Below are 25,861 nucleotides of genomic sequence, written 5' to 3' on the forward strand. Positions count from 1 at the left end.
CCCAAAAAAAAAAAAAAAAAAGTTCTTTTCGGAACTAACTCTTTCTACCAAAACGTGCTCCAAGAGCATATTATGAGATTTTTTCGCCGCTTTATTTTAGTGCGAGACCGGGTGCGCGCACCCTCCTATCGCGTACAGGACCTGACACTTGCATGTGAAGTCATGTGACTTCTAAACAACACTTCTAATTGGTTCTTGGTAGTTTCTATTCTGGAATTTACACGCAGCACTCCACCCACTACCATCACTTTCTTTTCTACTATCAAGAGACAACAACGTCGAACATCTTCCCGAAGACTTCGGTACAATGGCTACCGTTCCGCATTCATCTTCCGAATATGATGAAAATGAGCGACCACCTTTGACAAGAAAAACGGAGGCCACGCTATTACCATCAGAAGTAATCAACACATCTTCCGGTGGACGACCTGTATCTCCATCGAGTGCTGAGATGGACTTGAAACCATGTCTGGCGAAGGTGCACATAAAATGCAACAACTGTGGAGAACTTCTTGTATACGGAGAGCAAAGCTTTACTCTAATTAAACACAAAATTGAGAGTCATAAATGCTCCAAGAAAAGTTAAATTTCTTCACTTTATTTGGATAGTATGACATACTGAAAAATGTCGTCGCAACTTTAAGAAATCAAAAGCATCATAACACTTGTTTCCAAAAAAAAAAAGTTCTTTTCAGAACTAACTCTTTGTACCAAAACAAGCTTGAAGAGCATATTAGCTGATATTTTCTCGACGCTTTCTTATAGTGCGCGACCGGGTGCGCGCACCCACCTATCGCGTCGAGACACGCATGTGCAGTCATGTGACTTTAAAACAACACTTCCAATTGGTTCTTACTAGTTTCTATTCTGCAATTTACACGGAACACTCCACCCACTTCCCTAGAAAACCTGTTTATCGTAAAACTTTTAAAGCCTCCTCTTATGAAATATTCGACATCAATCACATAGCAGAGTACTAAATAGCACTATATACACTCCGTCCCTTAATTATAAGAGACTTATTGCTATGTAAAAGCAACTTTTGTTTTCCAAGATAATGTAAAATGCTGAGCCTATTACATAATTTTAGAAAATACCACCAATAGCGGTGATATTTTTTACACCGAGAACAGGCGATTTCTATCGCTTACAGCCCTTACAATTATAAAGTTTTATTTCCTAAGTCTCTGATCTCCAACTGTGCAACGTAGATCCCCTGTGTGTCGCAATAAGGTCCATAAACAAAAACTACAGAGCCAGCATTATAAACATACACAGAACCACAAAACGACAAGAGCCACCATGCTAATATATATCCTTAATATAATAAACCTCTGAGAATAAATACATATTTCCGTGGCAGCCCATAACACAAATGTGGCGTCCTCTGACTCTGCTCCATTACCAAACACCGTAACTCCCCGCCCCCCTCACTTTTCACTAAACTCCGCACTCCACCCCAGCCGAACCCCCTATTACAAACCCCCAACCTACCCTCTCTGCCCAAACCCACCATGAACCTCAAACCGCCCCTAGAAAACTTATAAGACACAGGATTACTAAAACTCAAAGAATACGCAACAGGCACATAATGTAAATAGTACATAAAGGCACATATTTTTTCCAAAATACTATTTAAAAACATGTTCTATTTTTAATAAATCTATCATGCATCTGACCCTCTAGAACTGCTTTCAAAACGTGAACTATAAACCTCTACTTTTCATTTTCAAACCATACACTTTCTTCTGACCCTCTAGAACTGCTTTCAAAACGTGAACTATAAACCTCTACTTTTCATTTTCAAACCATACACTTTCAATTACATTATTTTTTTTACACAATTCATGTAATGTTACAAAACTTTTCTAAAATACACCAGTCCGTATCATTTATAAGGATTTATTTTCAGTCTTCATCAGTGACACTTTCTTCACATATAATAGAATCACTATAACTTTTTGTACGACAATGCTAACGCGGTAAAAATAACCCTTTATTTGCTTTCCTTTAAGAATGCACACTATGTACCCCACGCATGCGTTTCTTAATTCTTGTATTTGGCAGCGAATACCGACCTTGAATCGGAAGACATGAACAAGACCGCCATTGTCACATTTAAAACTGAACGTTGCATCTGCTCACACACATATCTTTCACTAAGCTAACATTCACAGAAAACAGCCTTGATGTAAAAAAAAAATTGACCTTGCTTTACAACTCCCTCAAATCACTCCCTTATTTTTTAACGCATCCTCCAGTTCAAAAAAAGCTACTTTTTTAATAACCACTAAGCAATATATAAGTGACTAGACTCTTAGAAAATGTATCAAGTCATTCTGCTTCTCTCCACTGCATAGCCGGCGACCTAATTCTGTGGAGTTGCTATACAACCGGCAGTGCTGCGCCGTTTCCTGTACCATCTTGGGAAATTCAAAATGGATGTCCCTCCTGCCTTCGCAAACGAACCGGGCCACTTAGAACTATTTCGCCAGAGGATGCTTGACTACTACGGCATCTTACCACTCTCGACTTTGAATGCATCATATCGATTATCATTTCGATATTCGTATTTCACCTGTGTGCAGCCTGTATTTCATTGCCTGAGCTGTGATTTCACGTGGGCCCTGGATTTATGTCTCTGCAATTTGGTACCTCCTGAACCGAATTACAATCACCTCATGAATCCGTTACTTGATCATGAACAGCTTTGTTACAACGGAGGGTTTATGGCCTTTGCAGCGATACAAGGAGTTCTGGGTCATTGGAATATATTCGCAGCGGCGCAAGATTTCCTAACAGAGAGCTACATCGAAAACCCACCGAGCTGCCCAATGATGGTAAAAGACGCTCCAATAATGACAGATCATGAATGCTCCTTTGATCTTCTCAATTGGATGGCTGACATGTTTTCAGATGATAACAGTGATTTCATGTTAGAGGCACTTGCTGCATACTTTGCCTACACAATGGACGGTTAACTCTTTCCTAACAGCGAGCTACATCAAAAACCCACCGAGCTGCCCTCTGATGGTAAAAGAGGCTCCGATTATAACAGATCATCAGTACTGCTTTACTCTTTTCCATTGGATAGCTGACATAATTTCAAATGTTAAAACTGATTTCCTGTTACAAGCAGAAACTACCTATTTTGCCTAAACAATGCTTCAATAACTCTCAAACAACCCATTGACGTCCTCATTTCCTTTTGGTTTTCTATATTCTTCACGTTATTTTCCATATTTTCTTTTGAAGAACAGACCTATTTGCTTTACTAACAGTGGACATTATGATTTCGTGTTGTTAGACAGCTGATTCATAAAGTAATGATGTATAACCACTTGCATTTTCATATATCGTTCCTAAACTGAAAGGCCACAAACCTTCTTCCATTTATTAAAATATAATATACTTCCTTATAAGACTGTACAATGTTTTTTTCCAACTATATTAATTTTTCTTCAACTATAGCGTTTGTATTCCATGTACTACTGACAATACCAATTACTGTGTTTTTTGCAATTTCTGTACTCAGATTACATAATGATTTGCCTTTAAAATAGTACATTTCTAAATAAACATTTCAAATATTCACGGTTTCTCTTTTAATCCATAATCTCAACTGAAATGATTTCATATTGAAAAACTATTCATGGGTTCCACATAACCTTAACTGTAGACACTGAGGACCTTATTTATGAAGACCTTCCGCCGCCGGGGCCTCATTTTTTAAAATGGGAAAAAGTTACGCACCGGTGGCGCAAGGCCTTCATAAATAAAGTCCTGAATGTTTTCTTTTCTTGAACTCACTTTCTGATACTAGAACCTCCAAGCCAATTACGGCCCGTGAACTCTTTCTTAGTAGGTCGCGCACCGTAAAGACAGTTATACCACTGTTAACATTTTTTTTTTACTGTTACTAAGCACCGACACAGTTCCGCTTTACTCAGAGTTAATCACTGCTCCCACGCTTCTACAGGCCAGACGCTATGTCGTATTTCTCTCCTCATCACCCTTTCATCTCCACAATAACAAACAGTTGTCCGCCAGCCACCAGAGAACAGACTCAGATGCAGAGGCACCAAAGAGTGAACCCATCACCAACTGCCATCTCCGGCTGTTTCCATGGTTACACCTCATTCTGCACCTTGCTGAAGGCACAGGTCAAAAGTTCATCTCTCAACGTTCTACAGCTAACTAAGAACACTATTTTCCCTCCAGAAACACCTGCCAATCCACAACTCTGTTACATGTCTTGTTTTTTCACACCCAATAGTACTTTTCGTTTAACATAAACATTGACCTGTTCACTCTCCACTTGTTACAATCAACCAATCATTTTTATTTTTTTAACCACACCCAGCCTCTTCCTTTTTCTTTATTTAAAATTTCAACTTCTAACTACCATTCCACTTCCAGAACCGATCGGAGGACGACTACAAATCCCTTGAAAATGAAGGTCTGGCTAATAGGACACAGTTATATTCACTGGAGTGAAAAATATGCAGTAAGCAGACGAATTTGCAACCTCAGCTTACCAAATGTACACATAACATGGATTTCCAAAAGAGGATTGAAATGTCACCAATTAATTCCATTGGTGAAAACTTTTATGCATCTCCCAGAACCAGACCTTATAATTGTGCACTGTGGTGGGAACGATCTAGGCACAATCACTGGGGTAGGTCTGGAAATGCTTCTAAAAGACACCTTTCGACAATTGATGACACTTTTTCCTCGATCTGCCTTGGTATATTCCAATATATGCCAAAGACAGAAATGGAATTGGTCCAATCACCATTGTGCACAATTTGAGAAAGCAAGGAGACATGTAAATAAATCTGTTTCTGCGTTCCTCAGAGATTATAGCATGGGTTCTATTTACCACAACAACTTGCGATACCACATGCAAGACGTCTATAGGAGAGACGGTGTTCATTTCACGAATGAGGGAAACAGAATCTTCCTCTGCAACATCAGGCTCTGCATCGGTACTTACTTATAAATGCAGAAAACACTCAATTAACACAAGGGCTCTTTTCAGAGCCACCTTATATCCAAGCACTCAAACTTCTGATTTACCTCCATTTTCACACTCTTGTAAATAGGTGTGCGCGACCGAGTGCGCGCACCCCGTATTTTTTTTCGGAGAAAAATTATATCTTTTCGCGTTTAAGGGCCTTACTGCACACCCTGAGAAAACCTACGGAGGAAGACAATCTCTACCTTCTCCCCTTTCCATGTTTCAACGCTTTGAAATGAACAATATATTTACTCGCAGTGACCAATTGGCGGACAAAACTTCCTGATTTCCTTCGAATCGAACGTTAACAGACGTCACGCAGCCAAAAAAAATACCGCTCGCGCGCAGCCGCTTGGGTGCGCGCACGTGTGCGCGCCTATAGATATATAATTGACTTTAACTTTAATTTTCTCAACAACTACTGAACGGATTTACACCATTCCAAAAAAAGCGTAATCTGCGAACAAAACTCTACAGTTTTGGCAAATTCTTATAAATTCATTCACCCGTTCGAACTGTAGCCGAGTCTAAAGGTCCTATGGAAAATAACATGGAGAAAACACGTTTTGGGACCCCCCTTATATCTCAGCCCCCACTTGACCAATCCCCCCCAAACTTTCAGGGAAGGAGTGCAGCAAACCTAGCCATCTTCTTTGAGAAATTCGCAAAGACTCATCCACCAGGGCCAAAGTTATTCCAAATAGAATGTTGAGGATTTTCTATGGAAAACAATCCTAACTATAACTACCTACTGGCGACCGCCAGTAGGTAATATATATATATATATATATATATATATATATATATATATATATATATATATAAAGTTCCACACCTCCTCCGAGGTAGCCGGGACTCCAGGACAGCGGTGCACCCAAGGGTCTGAGGTTGCCCTTTCACGTACTCACAGGTTCCCAAACGCAAAAGAAATTGCTGGTGCACTCCACTCCAACAAACATATTACCACTCCATTATGGTTTGGCGAAAAATCGGGTTTATTATTTCATGGTATTAAGCATGGTATAACGAGCTAGATGGAAAAAACCAACGCGTTTCGACGATGTACTCGTCTTGCTCACGGGTAACACCCATGTCTCATGCAGTTCTTTAAATAAAGTACAAACAAAGTGAAAACACACAAACGGTGAATAATCAACATAGGTGTAGGACTTCACAATAATAGCTGTTGCAAGCAGCGGCCATCTTAGAGAGGGGTTTGCTGTGGAATCACATCACATAAATGCCATCCTTATTTTGTGAAAAACAATTGAATTAATGCATTCGTTGAAATTCATATTGACGAAATAATCGCATATAACATGTCAGGCACAAAAATAACATTAAGATTGTAATAAATCAGAAGTACAGTTTAAATGATTTTAAGCCAATGGACATTGCCAACTGTTATTGCCCAGTGAATTGACGCATTCGGATTATAAAGAGGCTGGTAGTGACCTGTTGGCAATGCGCAATAAGAAATACATGCTCTATTAAGCAAAATCAATAATCAAAGCTAGTTGCATTTGGTATAATGTTGGATACCCCAGTGGGTAAATATAATCATGATGGTGATGAATATTCTATCCCCAGTGGGAGAATGATAGATGAAATTAATTATGAAATCACGAGAGCAACAGCCAAAATTATTGAATTAAGAAACCAACTGTTGTAAATATTACATTGCGTCATGGCAAAAAACTACATAAAAGAATAAATCCAAGTAGTCCCAAGTGGGGGAAATTGTCAATACGACACCATGATACCCCATAACCGCAGGTCAATTAGACAGCTCATAGCAAATTTTCAAATGTCGGTAGATCTTCACAGTATCCTATCTTGATTGCTCTTATGCCTGAACAAAACAAAAGAAAACCACCTCAGTAAAGACTATATATTAAAGAATAAATGTCTTGTATTTCAGCCCTAGCTTGTAACAGTTACAGATAAACAGACAGTGAAAATTAAGGTTATGTGAAGATTAAAAACAATCATAAAGCCTTAATACAGGAGGCTAATACATGTTCCCATTAAAAACAAAGTGTATCAGAACACCAAGGGTAGATTCAGAAAACGGATAGGACAAAACCAAACGTAATCACAGCCCCAATTACTCTCCCAAATACCAAGACCGCTCCTCCTCAGAGTTCAGTCCACCTGGGATCTTAGTGTCTAAATCTACAATGTACTGACTCTCCAGCTGTCGAAGTTTCCGTATTCTGTCCCCATCTCTTTTCATTGGGGGGACCCGATCAATAACGAAAAACTTCAACAAATTGCGATTGCTTTTATGTAGTTCATCAAAATGCCTAGCAATCGGCGACACTTGATCTTTGTTCTGAATTGCTCTCATGTGCTCAAGAATACATTTCTTGGCGGGGAACATTGTGCTGCCCACGTATTTTTTCGCACATGGGCAAATCAGAACATAAACACAATAGTCTGACAAGCACGACAGATGTTTTTTGATAGTTCTCTCCCTGTTTTCCACTGGAAAGTAAACCTTTTTAACATTAGTGCTGATACGTTCAGTCATGCATAGCTGAGGGTGCATGCATGACTGAACGCATCATTGAGAGGGGCTATGACACTAACATCATCCATGCAGCATATGTAAAAGCTAGTTCTCTTAGCCAGGCAGAACTACTAATGCCCAAAGAGAAACCACTTGATATGAATGACAACAAGATCCTATTTGTAGCCACCTATCACTCTAAATCTTGGCAGGTACAAAAGAGTCTAAGGAAACATTGGAAAGTACTTGGTACAGAATCTACACTTGATGATGCATTGAGTTACAATCCGGACATTTCATACCACAAAGCAAGTTCCTTGAAGGACAAACTTAGCAGGAATGATGTAAGCTCTTTGAAAAATAGAAAATCTGATATAGAAGGTTTTTTCACCTGTATGGCCTGCAAGGCTTGCAAATTCAGCACTAATGTTAAAAAGGTTTACTTTCCAGTGGAAAACAGGGAGAGAACTATCAAAAAACATTGGTATTTGGGAGAGTAATTGGAGCTGTGATTATGTTTGATTTTGTCCTATCCGTTTTCTGAATCTACCCTTGAGTTTTCGGATACACTTTGTTTTTAATGGGAACATGTATTAGCCTCCTGTATTAAGGCTTTATGATTGTTTTTAATCTTCACGTAACCTTAATTTTCACTGTCTGTTTATCTGTAACTGTTACAAGCTAGGGCTGAAATACAAGACATTTATTCTTTAATATATAGTCTTTATTGAGGTGGTTTTCTTTTGTTTTGTTCAGGCATAAGAGCAATCAAGATAGGATACTGTGAAGATCTACCGACATTTGAAAATTTGCTATGAGCTGTCTAATTGACCTGCGGTTATGGGGTATCATGGTGTCGTATTGACAATTTCCCCCACTTGGGACTACTTGGATTTATTCTTTTATGTGGTTTTTTGCCATGACGCAATGTAATATTTACAACAGTTGGTTTCTTAATTCAATAATTTTGGCTGTTGCTCTCGTGATTTCATAATTAATTTCATCTATCATTCTCCCACTGGGGATAGAATATTCATCACCATCATGATTATATTTACCCACTGGGGTATCCAACATTATACCAAATGCAACTAGCTTTGATTATTGATTTTGCTTAATAGAGCATGTATTTCTTATTGCGCATTGCCAACAGCGTCTAGGTTACAGGTCATTACCAGCCTCTTTATAATCCAAATGCGTCAATTCACTGGGCAATAACATTTGGCAATGTCCATTGGCTTAAAATCATTTAAACTGTACTTGTGATTTATTACAATCTTAATGTTATTTTTGTGCCTGATATGTTATATGCGATTATTTAGTTAATATGAATTTCAACGAATGCATTAATTCAGTTGTTTTTCACAAAATAAGGATGGCATTTATGTGATGTGATTCCACAGCAAACCCCTCTCTAAGATGGCTGCTGCTTGCAACAGTTATTATTGTGAAGTCCTACACCTATGTTGATTATTCACTGTTTGTGTGTTTTCACTTTGTTTGTACTTTATTTAAAGAACTGCATGAGACATGGGTGTTACCCGTGAGCAAGACGAGTTCATCGTCGAAACGCGTTGGATTTTTTCTATCTAGCTCGTTATACCATGCTTAATACCATGAAATAATAAACCTGATTTTTCTGCAAACCATAATGGAGTGGTAATATGTTTGTTGGAGTGGAGTGCGCCAGCAATTTATTTTGCGTTTGGGAACCTGTGAATATATATATATATGTGTATATATATATGTATGTGTATGTATATATATATATATATATATCTATATATCCCAAGACTGCAACTCCTGCTGCTTCCACCACGGCACGGCAGCGAAGAAGGAGAAATGGACCGCTTCAATAGGCAAGATGTCTTTATTAAACCATCACATCCAGTACAGCTTACGGCAGATGACGCGTTTCGGGCTCAAGAGCCCTTGATCACATAGAGACTGTCTGAAAAGTTTGTCATTTTAAATGCTGCTAGATATCCAGTCCATGTCACATGGTACAAACAACTGCAATCAAGCTAGAAGGCAGACTTACGGCATTTATCAACCCAAGGCTGAGAGTGTCTTTCTTTTCCTCTTGTATTTCTTTCGCAATTTGTTTAAAATTGTAAATTGCCAGCTGCACATTCTTCCTAATATATGTAATGCATTTAAACACCATAAATATGTAAAATGGAGTAAAAAAACAAAACAAACGTCTACTATGAATACGATATGTTTTAAACAATTCCTGCATAATACGTTAATTTTGGTATGACAATTTTTCCACTATTCATCTGCAATTGAATAGTGTAAATACCAAAGGAGTCCTATATGGCTCAAACATACCACATGCAAGTTTACCAAGGGAATTATATCCGGTTAAATCCGATACTGTAATTTCTTGCAATCTTCAGGTAGATTAAATTATATGCTTGATTAAAAAATCTGAATAAATAATTTTTGGGCATTTTCAGGATGTTCAAAGCAATGCATAGCAGCAAAGATAATATGTGCAAAACAGTGCTAATAAGATCTCAAAAGTAGAGAATTTTAAAATGCTCAAGTATGAGACAAAATGAAGATATAAATATCGATAAAACAATATAAAATTCATATTTTGTAAATGTTGTTAAGTTTAAGACCATTCAATCATATGTAAACATAGTGCATTAGTGTGTTGTTTTCTTTATGTTAAAAAAGGATCAAACTAGCATAGTTTTGGTATCTAGCTGACGAGCAATTACATTGCAGTTAGCAGCGAATGCATTAAAAATATCTAACAATAAAACGGAGTGAAAATTATATTTTGATGTTATGTCTTTGTTGTGCCTAATAGAGTGCAAAATCAGATCAACAAAAAGGCCAAAAGTGATGAACCCCTATGTCGTAGATGTGCAAATCTCTTTGAAAGAATAACCATCAAAGAAAAGTGTACATGTCTTCAGAATTATTAAGTCCATTTGGGCATTTGCTATCAAATTTGAGGGTTAGTTTGGTCTCTAGTTGTCTTAATAACAATTCTCGGTTACCACCTCTGCGTTGTTTAGGTACCGAGGCAACTACAAAATACTGCAAACAGTTTACATTGTTACGCACCTGCTTAAAATGACGAGCCACTGGATAAACGGGGTCACTGTGTAAAATTGCACGCAAATGCTGTAGTATTCTCACGTGCACCTGTAACTTCGTGCTTCCGATATAATTCAGGCCACAGGTGCACGTGAGGACATAAACTGCAAATTCAGTTTTACAGTTAAAACGTCCCACTATTTTGTTTGCAGTAGAGCTGAAAGGTGTATTATATTCATTTTCATTCACACCGAATTTGCATGCTCTACAAGAAGAGCATTTGCGGAAACCTGGGGTAGGTTTCAGCCAAGTGGAACTGGTTTTAATTTCTGGACTAGATTGATCCATAATAGAACCCATATTTCTAGCTCTACTAAATGTGATAGTAGGAGTCAATGGCAACCTTGTCCTCAGAACTGGATCTGTCAGTGCAATTGCCCAATTTTTATTCATTATAGATCTGATCTTACGTTCATTTTCACTATAGGCAGTTATTAATCTTGGACATTGATTGTCTGGAGGGTCAATTTCTGTAACAATACACTCATGAGGTTGTGTGTTGTCTTCCAAAACCTTCGGCAATAAACTTTCTCTAGATCTTGTTGTAGCCTTGGCCATGGCTGATTTAAGAATCTTATCAGTGTAGCCACGAACCCTGAGTCTCTGCAACAATTCTGTCGCGCATTTGTCAAAGACACTGTCTACACTGCAGATTCTTTTTAGGAGTAATAGCTCCCTGTAGGGGATGCTTGCAATCAGGTGCTTAGGATGGGAACTTGAAGCATGGAGCGTTACATTTCCGGCTGTTGGCTTCCTAAACAATGTACTTTCTACTTTGTTGTTCTTAATGTACAATTTGACATCCAAAAATTCTATATTGGTCTTGTCTATATGAGATGTGAAATGGAGATTAAGGTCATTTACATTAATTGCTTCAATTAAATCAATGTGTATGTATATATATGTATATATATATATATATATATATATATATATATATAATATTACGGTAATGAGTGTTTTTGAATGGATAACACAAAAAGTTGTGAAATAATATTAGAGATCTGCTTCACAAAAGGCAAAATCGATAAATAAAATATTCATTTCACTAGTGTATGCATGTGGGTGCTCACCAGTGAAAACTCTGGATTTGTGAGTGCGTTATTTTCATCATTGATGGGCATCAGAGAAGAAATCAGTATGTGACTGCGTCTGGACCCTAGTTATGCTCCCTTCCCATATCTTGTCCTACCCCTAGTGTGTTCGGTTTCTCCCATGGATTCGTCACGTGGTAGAGTGGATGCGCCTTCCTGTGGCTGCAACTCTCAGTTCTGTGCGTCTCATTAAGAACGTGTTCTGGGTTCTTCTGTTTCAGGTCCAGGAGGATCTGCGGCACCTGAAGAAGAGGCTTACCCACATCAGCATCCAGGACGATGGTGGGGTCGTGGACATCCAGGCCCTGGAAACAGCCATTCACCGTACCGAGCTGGGACTCAGAGTACGCAACATAGACCCTATTTTGGCCATCATTGTTTTGCAACTTAAGGTTCTGCTTACATACTCCCTGCCCTGGGACATCATGAAGTGAGATCCATCCAGTGGCACAGCCCAGTGCATCAGCACCCATGCTGAGCAATTCATGTGCACATGTTAAACACTTTTTATGCCTTGCCTGTTTCACTGCGTACAATTGCAATTTTATTGTGTTAAGATGCTGTGGAATTTCTATGTGTCCTGCTTGATGTTAACTCATACCATGTTCATAGTGAATTGATGTTGTTCATGTTTGTTTTGATTTTGTTGTGACATAGACACTGAGGTCCATCAGAACCGCCAGGCCCCCTCCCAGTTGTCCATACCAACCTAGCAAAGGAACAGTTGTGGCAAAACGTACTGGTTGAGGTCCACCACATCATAGCTTTGAGTTAAACTATCCACAATGATGTAGATCCTGTACTATGTCCCACACCTGCACAATGCCTTGACACCCGGCCTTTTCTTCCTCCCCTTCACAAAGAAGCAGTTGGCATGGGGATTCCTTTATGGCATAATCAGGGTCATGGTCTAGCGCACTGGACTCGCCCCATAAGGCTTAGTGCAGAAGGCGCCATCACCATCACCCAATATGCGTTAAGTTCATTCTTATTGTGATGTTCTCATTGACTTCAGTATCAAAGACTAGAAGTGTCCCTTAACTCTTGCATACACAGTTAAGCATAGCGCGCACACAGGACTAGCTAACACTTTCAGTAAATTTGGAACATAAGCCTTCTAGTTTCCCTGTGTATCGTGCACATTTGAGTTAATAGTTTTAGGATGGATGCTACAGTTTGAGCTTTCCCCTTTTTCCACAGAAGCACACCGAAGAGTATCTGCATACATTAAATAGCCGTGTCCTAACGATTGCTTCTGCAGAAGCCAAGGAAAAGAATTCTCATCAGCCTTCGAAATGGTGAGTAGACCCTTTCTTTCCCTTCACACTGTTTATTCAGAGTGGCTCCTTTGTGCTCTCATCAGAATCTGGCACCTTTGTTACTTGAATCTTTTCAGAAATGAGACACCCACCTCAGTGTTGGACTTGCCCCTTTTTGCAGAGCTATGCCCAAATGATTTGCTTCTTCCTCCTTTTTTTTCCTGATTTGTTGTTGCTGTTGGCTATAGGACTCTGGACACGTTACCACTGCTAATCAGTGCTAAAGTGCATATCCTCTCTGTGTAAACTGTTAACATGATTGGTTAGCCATTATTGGCATATTTGATTTACTGGTAAGCCCCTAGTAAAGTGTACTAAGTGTGCCAGGGCCTGTAAATCAAATGCTAATAGTGGGCCAGCAGCACTGATTGTGCCACCCACAGGAGTAGCCCTGAAAAAGGTATCTCAGACCTGCCACTGCAGTGTCTGTGCACAGTTTAACTGCCTTGTCAACGTGGCAAATGCATCCTAACCTTCCCTTTTCTTACACTCAAGGCATCCCTATGGTAGGCTTAAGGTACCCCCCGTGGGCATGGTGCAATGTATGTGAAAGGTAGGGAATGTACTGGTGTGTGTGACATGTCCTGATGGTGAAATACTGCCAATTTCATTTTTCACCATTGAAAGGCTATCTTGCCCTATAGGATAACACAGGAGTAATTTATAACATCTTATAAATATAACTTCCCATTCTGACAAGATAGGAAGATAAAGTTTAGTATGCCTGAACTCAGAACATAAAGATGCATCTTTTAGTGAAGATAATTTTTATATTGTGTGTTTGAAAATACCACTTTTAGAAAGTGGGTATTTCTTGCTTAGCCATCCTGTGTGCCTCTGCTGGTTTGTGGCTTGACTGTCTGGCTTTTGAATGACAGGGGCTGGGGATGTGCATTCTCTCAGATGACCACCGCAGGGGCTGGGTTGATGTGTATCCTGTCTTTCATGGATGAGTCAGGGCTGGGCTGAATAGACCTGGGCTGCATTTAGAGTAGGGAAGGAGATTTCTTTTTACACCTGAATGGGCCTGGTCTGCCTTGGGCAATGCTGTCTCCGCCTCCTGCTGGGCAGCTGCACCAGAGAGGACAGAACTGGTTTTAACTGAGCAACAAGCTTCTCTGCCCCCAGAGAACAAAGGAATGTGTGCTATAAAAAGTGGGGCCCAGACTCCTGAAATTTAGATCACTTCTGGAATCAAAAGAAACCTTTACCAAGGAGAAGAGCTGGAGAAACTGAGGTGAAGTATTTCCCCTTTGCTGTGTGCTGTCTGGGATTGGCCTGCAGTAGCTGTTTCTGCCAAGGAAAGGACAAGGACGTTGCTGTGTGCTCTGTCTCCTTCTTGAGGAAGATCTCCAAGGGCTTGAGTAGAGCTTGCCTCCTGTAAAGTCTCAGGGACCCAAAGACTTCACCCCCAGCTACCCTCAACTTCCTTGCTGGGAGTTTAGACCCACCAAAAGGTGCCTGTGTCTGTGTTGTGCCTCTGGAGGTTGTTTCTGCTGTTGGGAGCTGGAAAAGCAAAGCAACTACAAGAAAATCAATGGATCACTTTTCTTGCAGCAGTTTTCCCGATGCAGCACCGCCGTGCGCGAAGAATCCCCAAGCATCGCTCCACCGCTGCTGAAACCGATGCAGTGCCTGTCGCCGCTGCAAGAACCGATGCATCGACGGATCACGGCTGAAGAAACCGACTCCGTGCCTCTCGATGCCACCGCATCGATCTCTGCCGCATCCCGGATTTCCACGCATCGTACCTGTGTGGCAAGTTTTCCCGACATATCACCCGCGGACCAGAATCGTCTTGGAGTCGACGCATCACTTCCCCAACGTAAGAAAACTACCCCAACCCCCACACCAAACCCCGACTTACCATCTGAGCCAATGCAGTGGTCTCCATTCCTCTTGTGTCCTGGCGCTGACAGCAAAGGCTGGAAGAGAAAACAAACAATGAAAACGGACTGTTATTCGTTTTCTCAGGACGAACAACAAACAGCACAACAAACCGACCAATCCGGAAGCGGGGTTGTGCTGTGGCCTACCCAATCCACAATCCTGGGAGGAGGAGAAAAGCAGCAGAGGAAACAGACGAGGGCCGCCGAAGAAGACGCCACTGAGAAGTAAGTCACCAGCGAAGCAGCCGTGGGAAGAGAATCCTCTAGGAGAGACTGCGCTGGGGAAAAATGCCATCGAAGAGGATGCCAACGCAGGAGAAGCCGAAGCTGAGGGAACTCCGGACGTGTGGGGCGAGGAGTGCGGAGTGTTGGTCCCCTGAGGATGTACTGGAGCCGCTGCAACTCTGGAGAGTTGCAGCAAGGGGCGCCTCCTGGGACCCCTTCTAGAACACCGGAACGCCCAGAGGGAACCAAAAGAGAAATAAGTGAAAGTACTTCTACTCACCTTGAAACATTACCTGGGAAAAGAACCCCACTGTTATAAATTGATATATGATTTGGAGAGAGCTCCCAATTGTATACTTTAAGTTAATAATTTGGAATAAAAAAAAAACACTCCAATACTACACACATACGGCCTCCTCGCTTCTGTTTCCGCCCATCCCCCTTCAGACTGGACACAATGCATCTCTTCTCTTGCGTGCAGCAGAACTGTTGTATCGCCTCCCCATGGTCTCAGGAACTGACGCATTTCTTTGTGTTCTCAATGCTTCCCATCTCTGCGGCTGTTTGGCCTTGTGAATTTTGTCACAACTGCAGGTACTTTGAGAGAAATCGCGCATCCATGGTTTTCAATGAACCTAGTTGTTTGAAACCTTTTTAAAGTCATATTCTTATTACATGTATGGTGGACTTTTGCCATTTTGGTCTTGTTGAGTTTAGATAAAGAAACTATCTTTTTCTAAACTGGTGTGATGTCCATTTGTGGTGTTATCACTGTATTACTGCATGTCTTGAGTACAAATACTTTACACGTTACCTTTAGGATAGGCCTGTCTGCTCGTGCCAAGCTACCCAGGGGGTGAGCAGGGGTTATCTAAAGTGTGTATCCCCCTTACCCTGAGAGGAAGGGTCCCTCTTTGGGCAAAGGTACCTACCTCTGCCAACTCGAGACCCCCATTTCTAACACTCTACAGTCTACAGATCGCCGCCCAGAGTCCACCTGTTCCAAACATGTAAAAAGGCAGGTCTGCTACTGGCTGGTCACCTGTCTCCATCCAGAGCTGATGCCTATCTTCTCCCACCAGTTACAGGGACAGACTTGAGAAGAACCACTGTAGATGAGACCAATCCCTTATACCCCAAAACTTCAGTCACAGCCTCGTGTAGCCGGAGGTAGACATGCCAGGCCACCCTTGATATGTGACCTACTTTTCTTAGTTTTGTGTTAAAATTGACAGACTGTCCTTACCCTACCATATTTTCTGAAGTGCTGGCCTGTTGCGAACTCTCTCAATTCTCCCAAATATTCTTGGAGTTTAACAATATTTTCACTGGCTATCAATCTCCTTGAGAGTGGGCTGCGACAAAGTCTCCAAACACCAAAAGAGGAATTTCTAATACTTCCTATGTCCCACTCCATGCTTATCCACCGAGACTCTTATTTGAACATATGAGAACCTTTCTGCAATCAGTAAGAAAATGACCCATCCTGAGCGCAGGCGCTGATGAGGCCTAAATGACTGCATGGCCCTCAGCAAAATCACTAAAACTCTCTCTTCAACGTAGGCCACCGATATTAGGAGTGGCCATCCATCTGCAGCTGTGATTTCTGTTCTTCTGTTGACAGGCAAGAGGCTAATCAAATCCAACATTTTAAGATATTAATGGCTCTCGGACTGCCAGGCTCATGGAGGCTGGCCATTTCCTTCCCATAGACAAAAGGTGTCTTCATAACACCCTAATCTGCAGCGGAGCGCTTAAGAGATCCTACAAGTTGAGAAGACAAAGAATCAGTGTATTCATTTCAGAACTTCTACAAGAAGCTGCGGCATGCAGTTCTGTGTGTTCCTTGATACCCTGCAACCCCAATGTAGGGCGACTCTGGAATGGGAAGTGTGTTCTGGATCTGATGGGAACCTACTGAGTGCTAAGGTCCGTGAAAGAAGGTGAAAAGGTAGAAAGGGTTGTATGCGGTGTCTTCACACACAAATATCATTCTTTTTACTTAGAACCTCTGCCTTTGTTTTGCGCAGACCTATACAAATACAACTGAAAACACACATCCACTGTAACATATAGTAATAACAATATTTTGCAATCCAATAGGCCTCACATTAATTAAGTTTGAGCTAATGGCATTGCTAAATATTGCAACACCAATTGCTACAAAAGTCTATCAATTGTAGGCCAACAAAATATGTGTATTTATTTTCGTACCAATGGTGGCATGCTGCCCTTTAGATGAATATGTTTAAAAGTAAAGGGCGCCATACTGCAATTTCTACAATACTTAATTGTGGATGCTTAACAATTGATGTGTGCACTGATGGCTGGTGGTGTGTGTGCCTGTAGAAATTGTGCACTGATGGCTGGTGGTGTGTGTGCCTGGTGGAAGCTTGCACTGACGGCTGGTGGTGTGTGTGTGTCTGGTGAAAGCGCACTGACGGCTGATGGTGTGTGTGTGCCTGGTGAAAGTGTGCACTGACGTCTGGTGGTGTGTGCCTGGTGGAAGCTTGCACTGGCGGCTGGTGGTGTTTGTGCCCGGTAAAAGTGTGCACTGACGGCTGGTGGTGTTTGTGCCCGGTGAAAGCGTGCATTGACGACTGATGGTGTCAGTCAAAATACTTTTATTCGGTTTTGGATAAAATCATAAAAAGACATACATTCCATACAAAAAGTACCAAGGTGCATTTACAAAAGTTGCTTCAACTACAATCACATTTTAAAAGTTTAAAATATATCCAAGAGTATTAAAATTACAATACATAAAAACAGTTGATAAGGGGATTTATGCAAAAAGCAGGTGGCCGTACAAAATGTCAATGTGAGCAACAATTGAAGAACGATCATTAGATGCTATCAGTAATTACATGACTGGCTTTAATGCGAGCTGCTTCTGCCAAGAAACTTCCCATACAGAATGTTATGCGGGTGGTGCTCAAAGACTGTAGGTAAAGAATTGCCGGTCTGGCTTGTATAAAGCCAGCTTCCCTTAGGATTGGAAGCAAATATTTCCTTCGGGGTACTAAAAACAATGGACAGAACATGACCAAGTGTAAAGTATCCTGGGTTGAAAAGTTGTCACAGGAGCAGGGAGGGGCTAACTCTGGCTTAGCCCAAGATTGATAATTTCCCAGATGGTAATGAATCAAATTAAATCTGAATTTAGTCAAGAGGAACCCATGAAAAGGTCTAGTAACAATACTAAGGTAAGGTTCTATGGCAGTAGAGCTTGTTAATATATAATGAGACCTCACCGAGGGCTTCTGGAGTTTTTTCCTCTCTGATAGATCTTGCCAGAGTCAAGAACTGCCTCTTGACCACAACTACATCTGTATTTCTTATACATAACGGAGATTCAAAAAGTTCCGGTCTCCCTAATCGGTCAAAAGACTTCCTCAGATAATCCAACCAGGGGATCTTTTTAAAATGCTCTAGTGTCATGACGTCCTCCATTATAGAATGGTTCAGGGTTAACTCCTTGTTAAGCCACATCCTTAACCAAAAGATCAGCGGAGCCAGGTTAAGCCTATCTGTAATGTGATCCAGGCCCACCTCAGCGTGAATAGAATAGGTTGGGGTCGAAGGTGAGACTGACAGTAAGGAACGTAGAAACCGGTTTTCTGCTCTCTGTATGGGCTCCAGCTGAGCGTAACCCCAGATTGGGGCACCATACATGGCGATTGAAATGTATTAAGAACTGTAGACCTTCATTAGGGCCTCCATTGGCCTGGCTGATGGTGTCTGTGCCTGGTGAAAGTGTCCCCTGCCAGCGTGGTTGTGTCTGTGTGTGGTTTTGTGTATGTGTGTGGTTGTATGTGTGATTGTGTGTGTGTGTGTGCTTGTGTGTGTGCTTGTGTGTGGTTGTGGGTGGTTGTGTGCGTGTGTGGTTGTGTGTGGTTGCGGTGTGGTTGTATGAGTGCTTGTGTGTGGGTGCAGTTGTGGGTGGTTGTGCGTGTGTGGTGTGTGTGTGGTTGTGTGTGTTGTGTTTGTGGTTGTGTGTGCGTGTGTGGTTGTGTGTGTGTGGTTGTGTGTGTGTGTGGCTGTGTGTGTGTTGTGTTTGTGGTAGTATGTCGTTTGGGTGTGGGTGTGTGTGTGGTTGTGTGTTTGTGGTTGTGTGTGTGATTGTGGTGGGTAACTCGCACGCGAGAAGAGACAGGAGGATATGCGCAAACAATGGCAAAAAAATGCCAATAGCTAAAAGTTTGGTAAATGCAAAAGCTATTGTATTGCATTTACACGAGTGTGAGCTCCTTTTCCAGGTGGAGGGGTGGGTTAAAATTGAGCATTTAGCCGATCTGTATCTAGTGTTTGCTGTGGGCAGCTCTTCTGTTGCTGCTCAGTAGATGCTATGGGACGTGCTTTGTGTACTGAACACGAAGAACCCTACCTGAAGCGAGGTGCATTTTGTCTGCATTGTGTAATGATTAGAGGCAGGGCCTTAAGTGTGCCGGGTCCTGCTGGTGCTTAGCACTGGCAGTTGCTGAGACAGGGCTCTCTTTTTTTGCCCTCACCCTCAGAGTTAAAAAAAAAATACTCAACTCAGCAGCAGTGCCACCCTTCACTGCCTTTGATGTAACTTTAAAGAGACTCGTTGTAGGTCTTTCACAGTCTCACCTTTTCAGAACGGAAGCATTTTCAATAGTCTATACAACGAAGCCATAGTTGTTGCTTATTGAACAGAAGCATTGTGAATAGTCTAAATAACAATGCCACAGTTGTTGCTTATTTATCTTATGTATCTAATAGTCATTGAGAAAGCCAATAGTCCTGGCTTGTTGTAGGTGTAAAGTTACTTGTTGTGTTCTATATCTGGAAGCAACGACGGAAGCAGCAAAATACCATTCTAGCGAGACACTATGATGAGCACAGATTTTTAGCTTGTGTGTTTTTTTGGAGCCAGTCCCTTGATTACATTGACCACGCTCTTTTGAGAGCCTCCCCCCTGTCTTTGATCTATAAATAAATAAGTGCCTGGAGGCTTTGAGAGCTTTTTAGCCCACGTTTAATGTTACTGGTGCATACTATAGCAGACAGTAACGTAATGTCCTCTCTGTATTTAACGTAAAAACACAGCATTAGTTATTGATACACAAACTCACGTATGAAGATTGCTACTGCGGATAGTTGGCAAAACTTGAGTGATTGATATTGCTGTCGTGAAGATTTAATCGTCAAGTCAGGAAAGCTGGCACCGATGCAGAATCCAAGTTGCACTGCTCCTCGTTACGACGTGGTTGCCAAAGAAAATGCTAGGACGCAAGTCATCCATTTGATTTAAAAAGAGAGAAGCTCTTTATTTTTATAGGTTGCAATGTAAGTTAGTAACGTATGTGCGGCTTCTCACCTAGTGTTTTGTTTCTATGTAATGCTGGCTATAAAATGTAATTTAAGAGCTGCTCAAAGCTGCAGTGTACTGAAAGCCACTGACTGAGCTTCTTTCACTCGCACTCATTTCACTCGCACTCATTTCACTCAACGCACTGCTAAGGGCTGCGCCTGCGTCCCGCAACACGATATCATGCACATGGGAGGAGCAGCAGTCCAACATAGGATCAAAAGCAAATTCCAAACCACGCACTCTACACAGCGTAGCCTACTGCCTGCGTGGGCAAGCGCTTCGGTGCCTAACACAGAGATATTGAGCACTATATGTATATAAATGCTACCATACGATTCTGAGGGCGGACGTGAAGTGTCTAAGGGGGGTGCCTGTCTTAAATGGCAGGTTAGCGTCAAATAAACACAAATGACACTAGAGATTAAGGCAAACGTGTTTACCCCACGTGCTTCTAAGTGGTGCTGAGAATGTGCTTGTCAGTGTGTGCGGTAAGGTGCGCCATCTCAAAAGCTGCTGTCAGGAAGGAACGTTTGCGGAACGAACACAAGAAGCATAAGCAAGGAAAGAGATTATTGCAGTGAACAGAAACACACAAGAGTGTGGCCTCTAGAGCAGCAATAACCCCAAGCTAGAAAAGGGAAGTACAAATTAGACCGACTGGTGAATAAATGAAGTGACACACTGCAGTGACAGAAACCGGCTTAAGCAACAGCAGAAAATATTATTAATTTAGGAAATATTTATTACACCATCAGCTGAAAAAAAGAAAGGGTGTATACACTTAATAGCAGCAACAACACAGAGGATGGCAAATGGTGATCACTTTTGCGGCCGCTTTTATGTTCTCAGTGGCCGCGCGGCTCACTGAGAACATCAAAGCGGCCGCAAAAGTGATCAGCAGGCGGACAAATGGTGCACACGCACGGCGCACATGCACTGTACCCGATCCGCACTTTGGGAGCATTTTAAATGCCCCTTACTTTATATCTCGCCAAAGCATTGCTAACGCGATGGCTTAGGCGAGACCTAAAAAAGGCCATTCTTAAAAATACTGGAAATGGCATTCAGAAAAGCAAACCATGTGTTTTTAAAAAAGTTATTTTAGCGTAAAAAGCGATGTCGATCAGGAGATCCGTAAAAATATGATTCTCCTGAAAAACAATTTATGTATTTTTTTTGGGTTTTTTGCGCCAGACCCAAAGGCCATCACATCCGGATGCTTTACAGTGAAACTAGGAGAATATAAGTACCAATGTAAGTTAAACGACAGTAGAGAGGGTACCTCTGGAAGAATGGTAAAAATAAATATAAAACAAATCAGCAGTAAACCAGTTTACAATAAACATACATAAAGTTTGTACAAGAAGGTTGATCTAGGAAAGGTAACATTAATCTATTAACCAAAATCAGGGGTCTGTGGAGTGGACAAAGAAAGATAAAGTAGAACTAGCAGAAACACAAAAGGAAATTAAGTTATAGTGAAGTAGAGAAATCTTTTAAAAAAGACAGTGTTCACGTTCAGATTTGCAATAAAGGATAGAAGGGTTAGTGCAGAGAGGCACAATTCGAGATTTTGGGAGCGCAATCAAGGACTGTGTCTTAATACGTAGTGTTTTTTTTTTTAAATAAAGTGGTCTAGGTGGTCTGCTGTGTTCAGTACTAGGATTGCAGGGATGGGTTCGGTTAGGTCCCTTTAGGTCCAGTAGGGCAGATCCATGCCAGGCCTTCAGAAGTGCTGCTGATCATGTAAATTAACTTAATTTGGATCCATCACGTGGAGATTTATCCTATGTGGATATCCTGCAAATGTGGCACTGGCCTAGCCTTCTTCGACCTGTGTTGGACATGCAGTGATCGATGGTTTGAGGATTTGTTTTGGAAATGGATTTGATTAACTCCTTCTGAGCTATTTCTTATAAAGTGCACGGGTATTAGCAGATATTCTACAGTAATGGGGAGGAGAGAGGCTGGTCAGAGTGGAGATTGTGAGAGAGGGGTCGAAGTTAAGGATTTTAAATTCATCAAAAAGAGCAAATTCCTCACATTTGGTGCCTGGGTCCACAGCGTAAAAGGAGAGAGGAAGAGTGGGATCCTGTCTGAGAATATCTGTCTGGCACAGTCAAGTTGACATCCGATTTTGTTGCCCTCGACTGTGAAAATGTTTTTTGTGGATTTTGCATAAAACGAGCTACAGGGTTTTGGCAACACATTCGTCTGTGTCCCTTAACGACTGGAAGCGGATGTTTTTTGTCTTGAGTCGTTTCTCATCGAGTGAGGCAACATCATTAACGCATGATTTTCATATAATGAAAGGCAAGACGGCTAACTTCCTGCCCTACAGAGATAGGAAGTAAGCTATCCGAGACACAAGGTGCACAGTTTGAGAGGTGGATGGGTTTGATATCTTGGGTACAGGTTTTTATGTGGGCCCATTATCGATGTCTTGGTGAAAAGAAGGGCGAAATAAATTTGAGTGATCCATCCAGTCCAGAGGGATAGGTAATCAACAGTCAGAGCGCCCTCTTTCGTAACCACGGGATCACAGGCAGCCCCTTTACCACCCTTAGGCATGTTTCAGTACTGCATAAAGTTGCTGTTGGGAGGGAAAACAGAAAAGTGAGAGACAACAGAGCTGGTGAGATTATATTGGTGGAGGTTGACGTCGCCCAGAATAGTACTGCCTGACGAGGGGGTAGTTGGTCAGAGATGTGTTCCATACAGTGTACAACAAATGTATGGTTATTACTAGGCTTGTAGTAAATGTGTATTTTCCCATTAAGAGTGACATTATTAGGCTCAAGGTCTAGCAATCCAATTGGATAAGAATGCCATTTGAAAGTTGTGGTCATTATATGTACATCTCCAGCGCCGCCCCCAGGATTACCTTCCTGGTGAAGTCGACTGATAGAACAATGGTCCATGATGCTCTGGGGGTAATAGATAGGCCAAGTTTCATTAAAGAATAGCATGTCAAGATCAAGGGAGTTAGTGGTGTCACCATCTCTAGGTGGTGCTTAACTGCAGATCTGCGGTTATACTAAAAGCGAAGGAGACTGGAGCCTGACTTTTTCCCAAAGGGGTAGAGATGAGACCGTTCAATGAGATGCCTTTTTTCCATCTTCCTCAAAGACAGCCGACACGTGAAGTTAGAGGATGTATATCCTAAAGAAACAGGATGGAAACGGATGAGAGGGAAAGTGAAATTTCCCTTAAGTGACAAGGTGGCAATCTGAGAGAGATTGAGCGACTGAAGGTGGAAGGCTGGAGGAAGGGCTGAGAGTGGTTAGAGATGGGACACGCTGGAATTTTAATCCTGAAAGAGGGCTTTAGGATTCTCGATGGAGAGGTATTTTGGTCGTGTATGGGGTCAGTGAGCCTTGCTAACTGTACAGATTGAGTAAGAGGTGCTGCTGAGAGGAGGTCAGCAGAACAAACTGTAATCAGTCGTCAAGGTGGGGAGAAGAATGAAGGGATGAGGAAGTATGACTGGAAGGAATGTGGGGCATAGTTTCTGCTAGGGTTAGGAGAATAGAGATAGCGGAATAGAGCAGGGGGTGCCAGAAAGGATGAGTGTCGGGTATATGCATTGAGTGGAGGGGGAATGGCAAAGAAGAGATGGGCAAAGGTAAACTTACTGTGTGGCATATGCCAGGAAAAAGCACTAAAATAACCGGTAAGGGGAGTGGGAATAGTACGTGCCAACAGCTCAGAGTTCCCAAAACAAGAACGGCGGGTGAGGAAAGATTATTACTGGAGATGTGGGAATCCTGCAGACCGCAGTATAAAATGTTGATTTTTTTTTTAATAAATATTCGTTAAAAATGAATCATTTTAAATTGTCCTCATCGATGATGTCTAGTCGATATTTTGAGATTTCAGTATTATGTTTCGATGTTGCCAAGTAGAATCCAGAAGGAAAGATAAATTCCATTTCTAATTGATGAAGGGCATCACGGGTATTTTTATGCCAATTTACATATTCAGTGGATGCCCGCAGGTCTCGCTGCCTGGACAGACAGGGCTGTAATTATGAGGAGAGGAATGTGCTTGTTTCCTAGTTCCTCTCCAAGCAGTCTGCAGAGTGGGGACACAATGGATCTGTATAAATTATTATTGCTAACAAAGGAACCGAATAAGAACAGCTTTGCTGAGTGTGTTGCCAGGAGCGGGGTGTGTTCATGGGCCCTGCAGCCCTGGTTCCTGTGTAAATGTTTGGTAATGAGGTTGTGTTTTCTGCTGTTTCGCAGGGTGCCTCAGATGGATGCCGCCGCGTGTGCCCACAAGCCGCTTCTTCACCCACAGATGCCAAATAATCGACCGCCAGCTGTTCCTCCGTCGAGCAGACCCATCCGTGTCTCTGCAGGTGTACAGGTCTGCCATTGAAATACGTGCTGTATCCTGATTCTGTGCGCTGGGGCTGTCAGAGAAGGGGGGGGGGGGCATTCACAGAAGGTCTGGACAAATGGGGTTGCGGTGGGCATGGGGCACCTTGGCACAAGGCGACGCAAGCTGGTGGAAAAGTCAGGGCCCTAGGCACGAGCAAATCGGTGCATAAATGGCTTGGCAAACAGGCACGCGGGAGGGTGAGATGGCGGGAAAGGCCCAGAGGTTAAAGATTCCACATGTGAAAAAATGGGTGCTCTGGGCATCTAGAGACTTGGTACTAGGCGAGGGCAAAATGGGATGTGTGGAGCCAGGGCCCTTGACACTAGTTGCATTGATAACTTGGACACCAGTTGTGGCCAGAAGAGGGCATAATATACCCAGAGAGCCTAGGCTTCACATGTGGACAGAAGTGGACGCGATCAGCTTGGGCACAGTTTGCATTTATAAGAGGGTGCAATGAGCAGTGAATGTCTGAGCATAACTCAATGTCAATAAGGGGCACAATAGGTATTGATTCTTTGGGCACTAGGCACTGAACACGATGGCACAGAAGTTTGCATGTGGGTATGAATCGATGGCTAGAGAGTGCTCGGACCAGGTCCACCTACTGGAGTTTTTCAGCACCAATTATCATGGGTGTCTCCCTGTTGCTCCTGGGTGGACTCCTCTGATCTGTGAACAAGGTTGGCATTATCATTTTTCATTCCTGTGTGTTGCTTCTGTCACTCCTCGTGCATATATTATGGCTGATCATATAATAGTTGCTCTACTGCTGTTCCACAGTCGACCCCTCAAAAGTATATACTGTGGCTGGTAATGGAATTCTTCTTTCCATATTACTCAGGCACAGACTGTACATGAATTCAGGCCGACCTGACGGACCTGAAAAACACCGACCCATCTCGCTCCTTCCCTTCACAACCAAAGTCACCGAAAGATTCAACACCCAGCTGACCAC

General features: G+C 42.0%; 1 protein-coding gene across 1 annotated transcript in view; it reads left to right on the plus strand.

The window, feature by feature from the left end:
• IQCH (IQ motif containing H) overlaps positions 1-25,861 on the plus strand; it is a 1,013,078-nt gene that overhangs the window by 140,291 nt on the left and 846,926 nt on the right. The window contains exons 2-4 of the mRNA XM_086958009.1: positions 11,968-12,090; positions 12,947-13,044; positions 24,765-24,888. Of these exons, the coding sequence (XP_086814135.1) occupies positions 11,968-12,090; positions 12,947-13,044; positions 24,765-24,888 (345 nt within the window). The remainder of the gene's footprint in view (positions 1-11,967; positions 12,091-12,946; positions 13,045-24,764; positions 24,889-25,861) is intronic.

The sequence above is a fragment of the Lissotriton vulgaris genome, chromosome 2_1 (genome assembly GCF_964263255.1).
Source record: "Lissotriton vulgaris chromosome 2_1, aLisVul1.2, whole genome shotgun sequence".
Classification (NCBI taxonomy): domain Eukaryota; kingdom Metazoa; phylum Chordata; class Amphibia; order Caudata; family Salamandridae; genus Lissotriton; species Lissotriton vulgaris.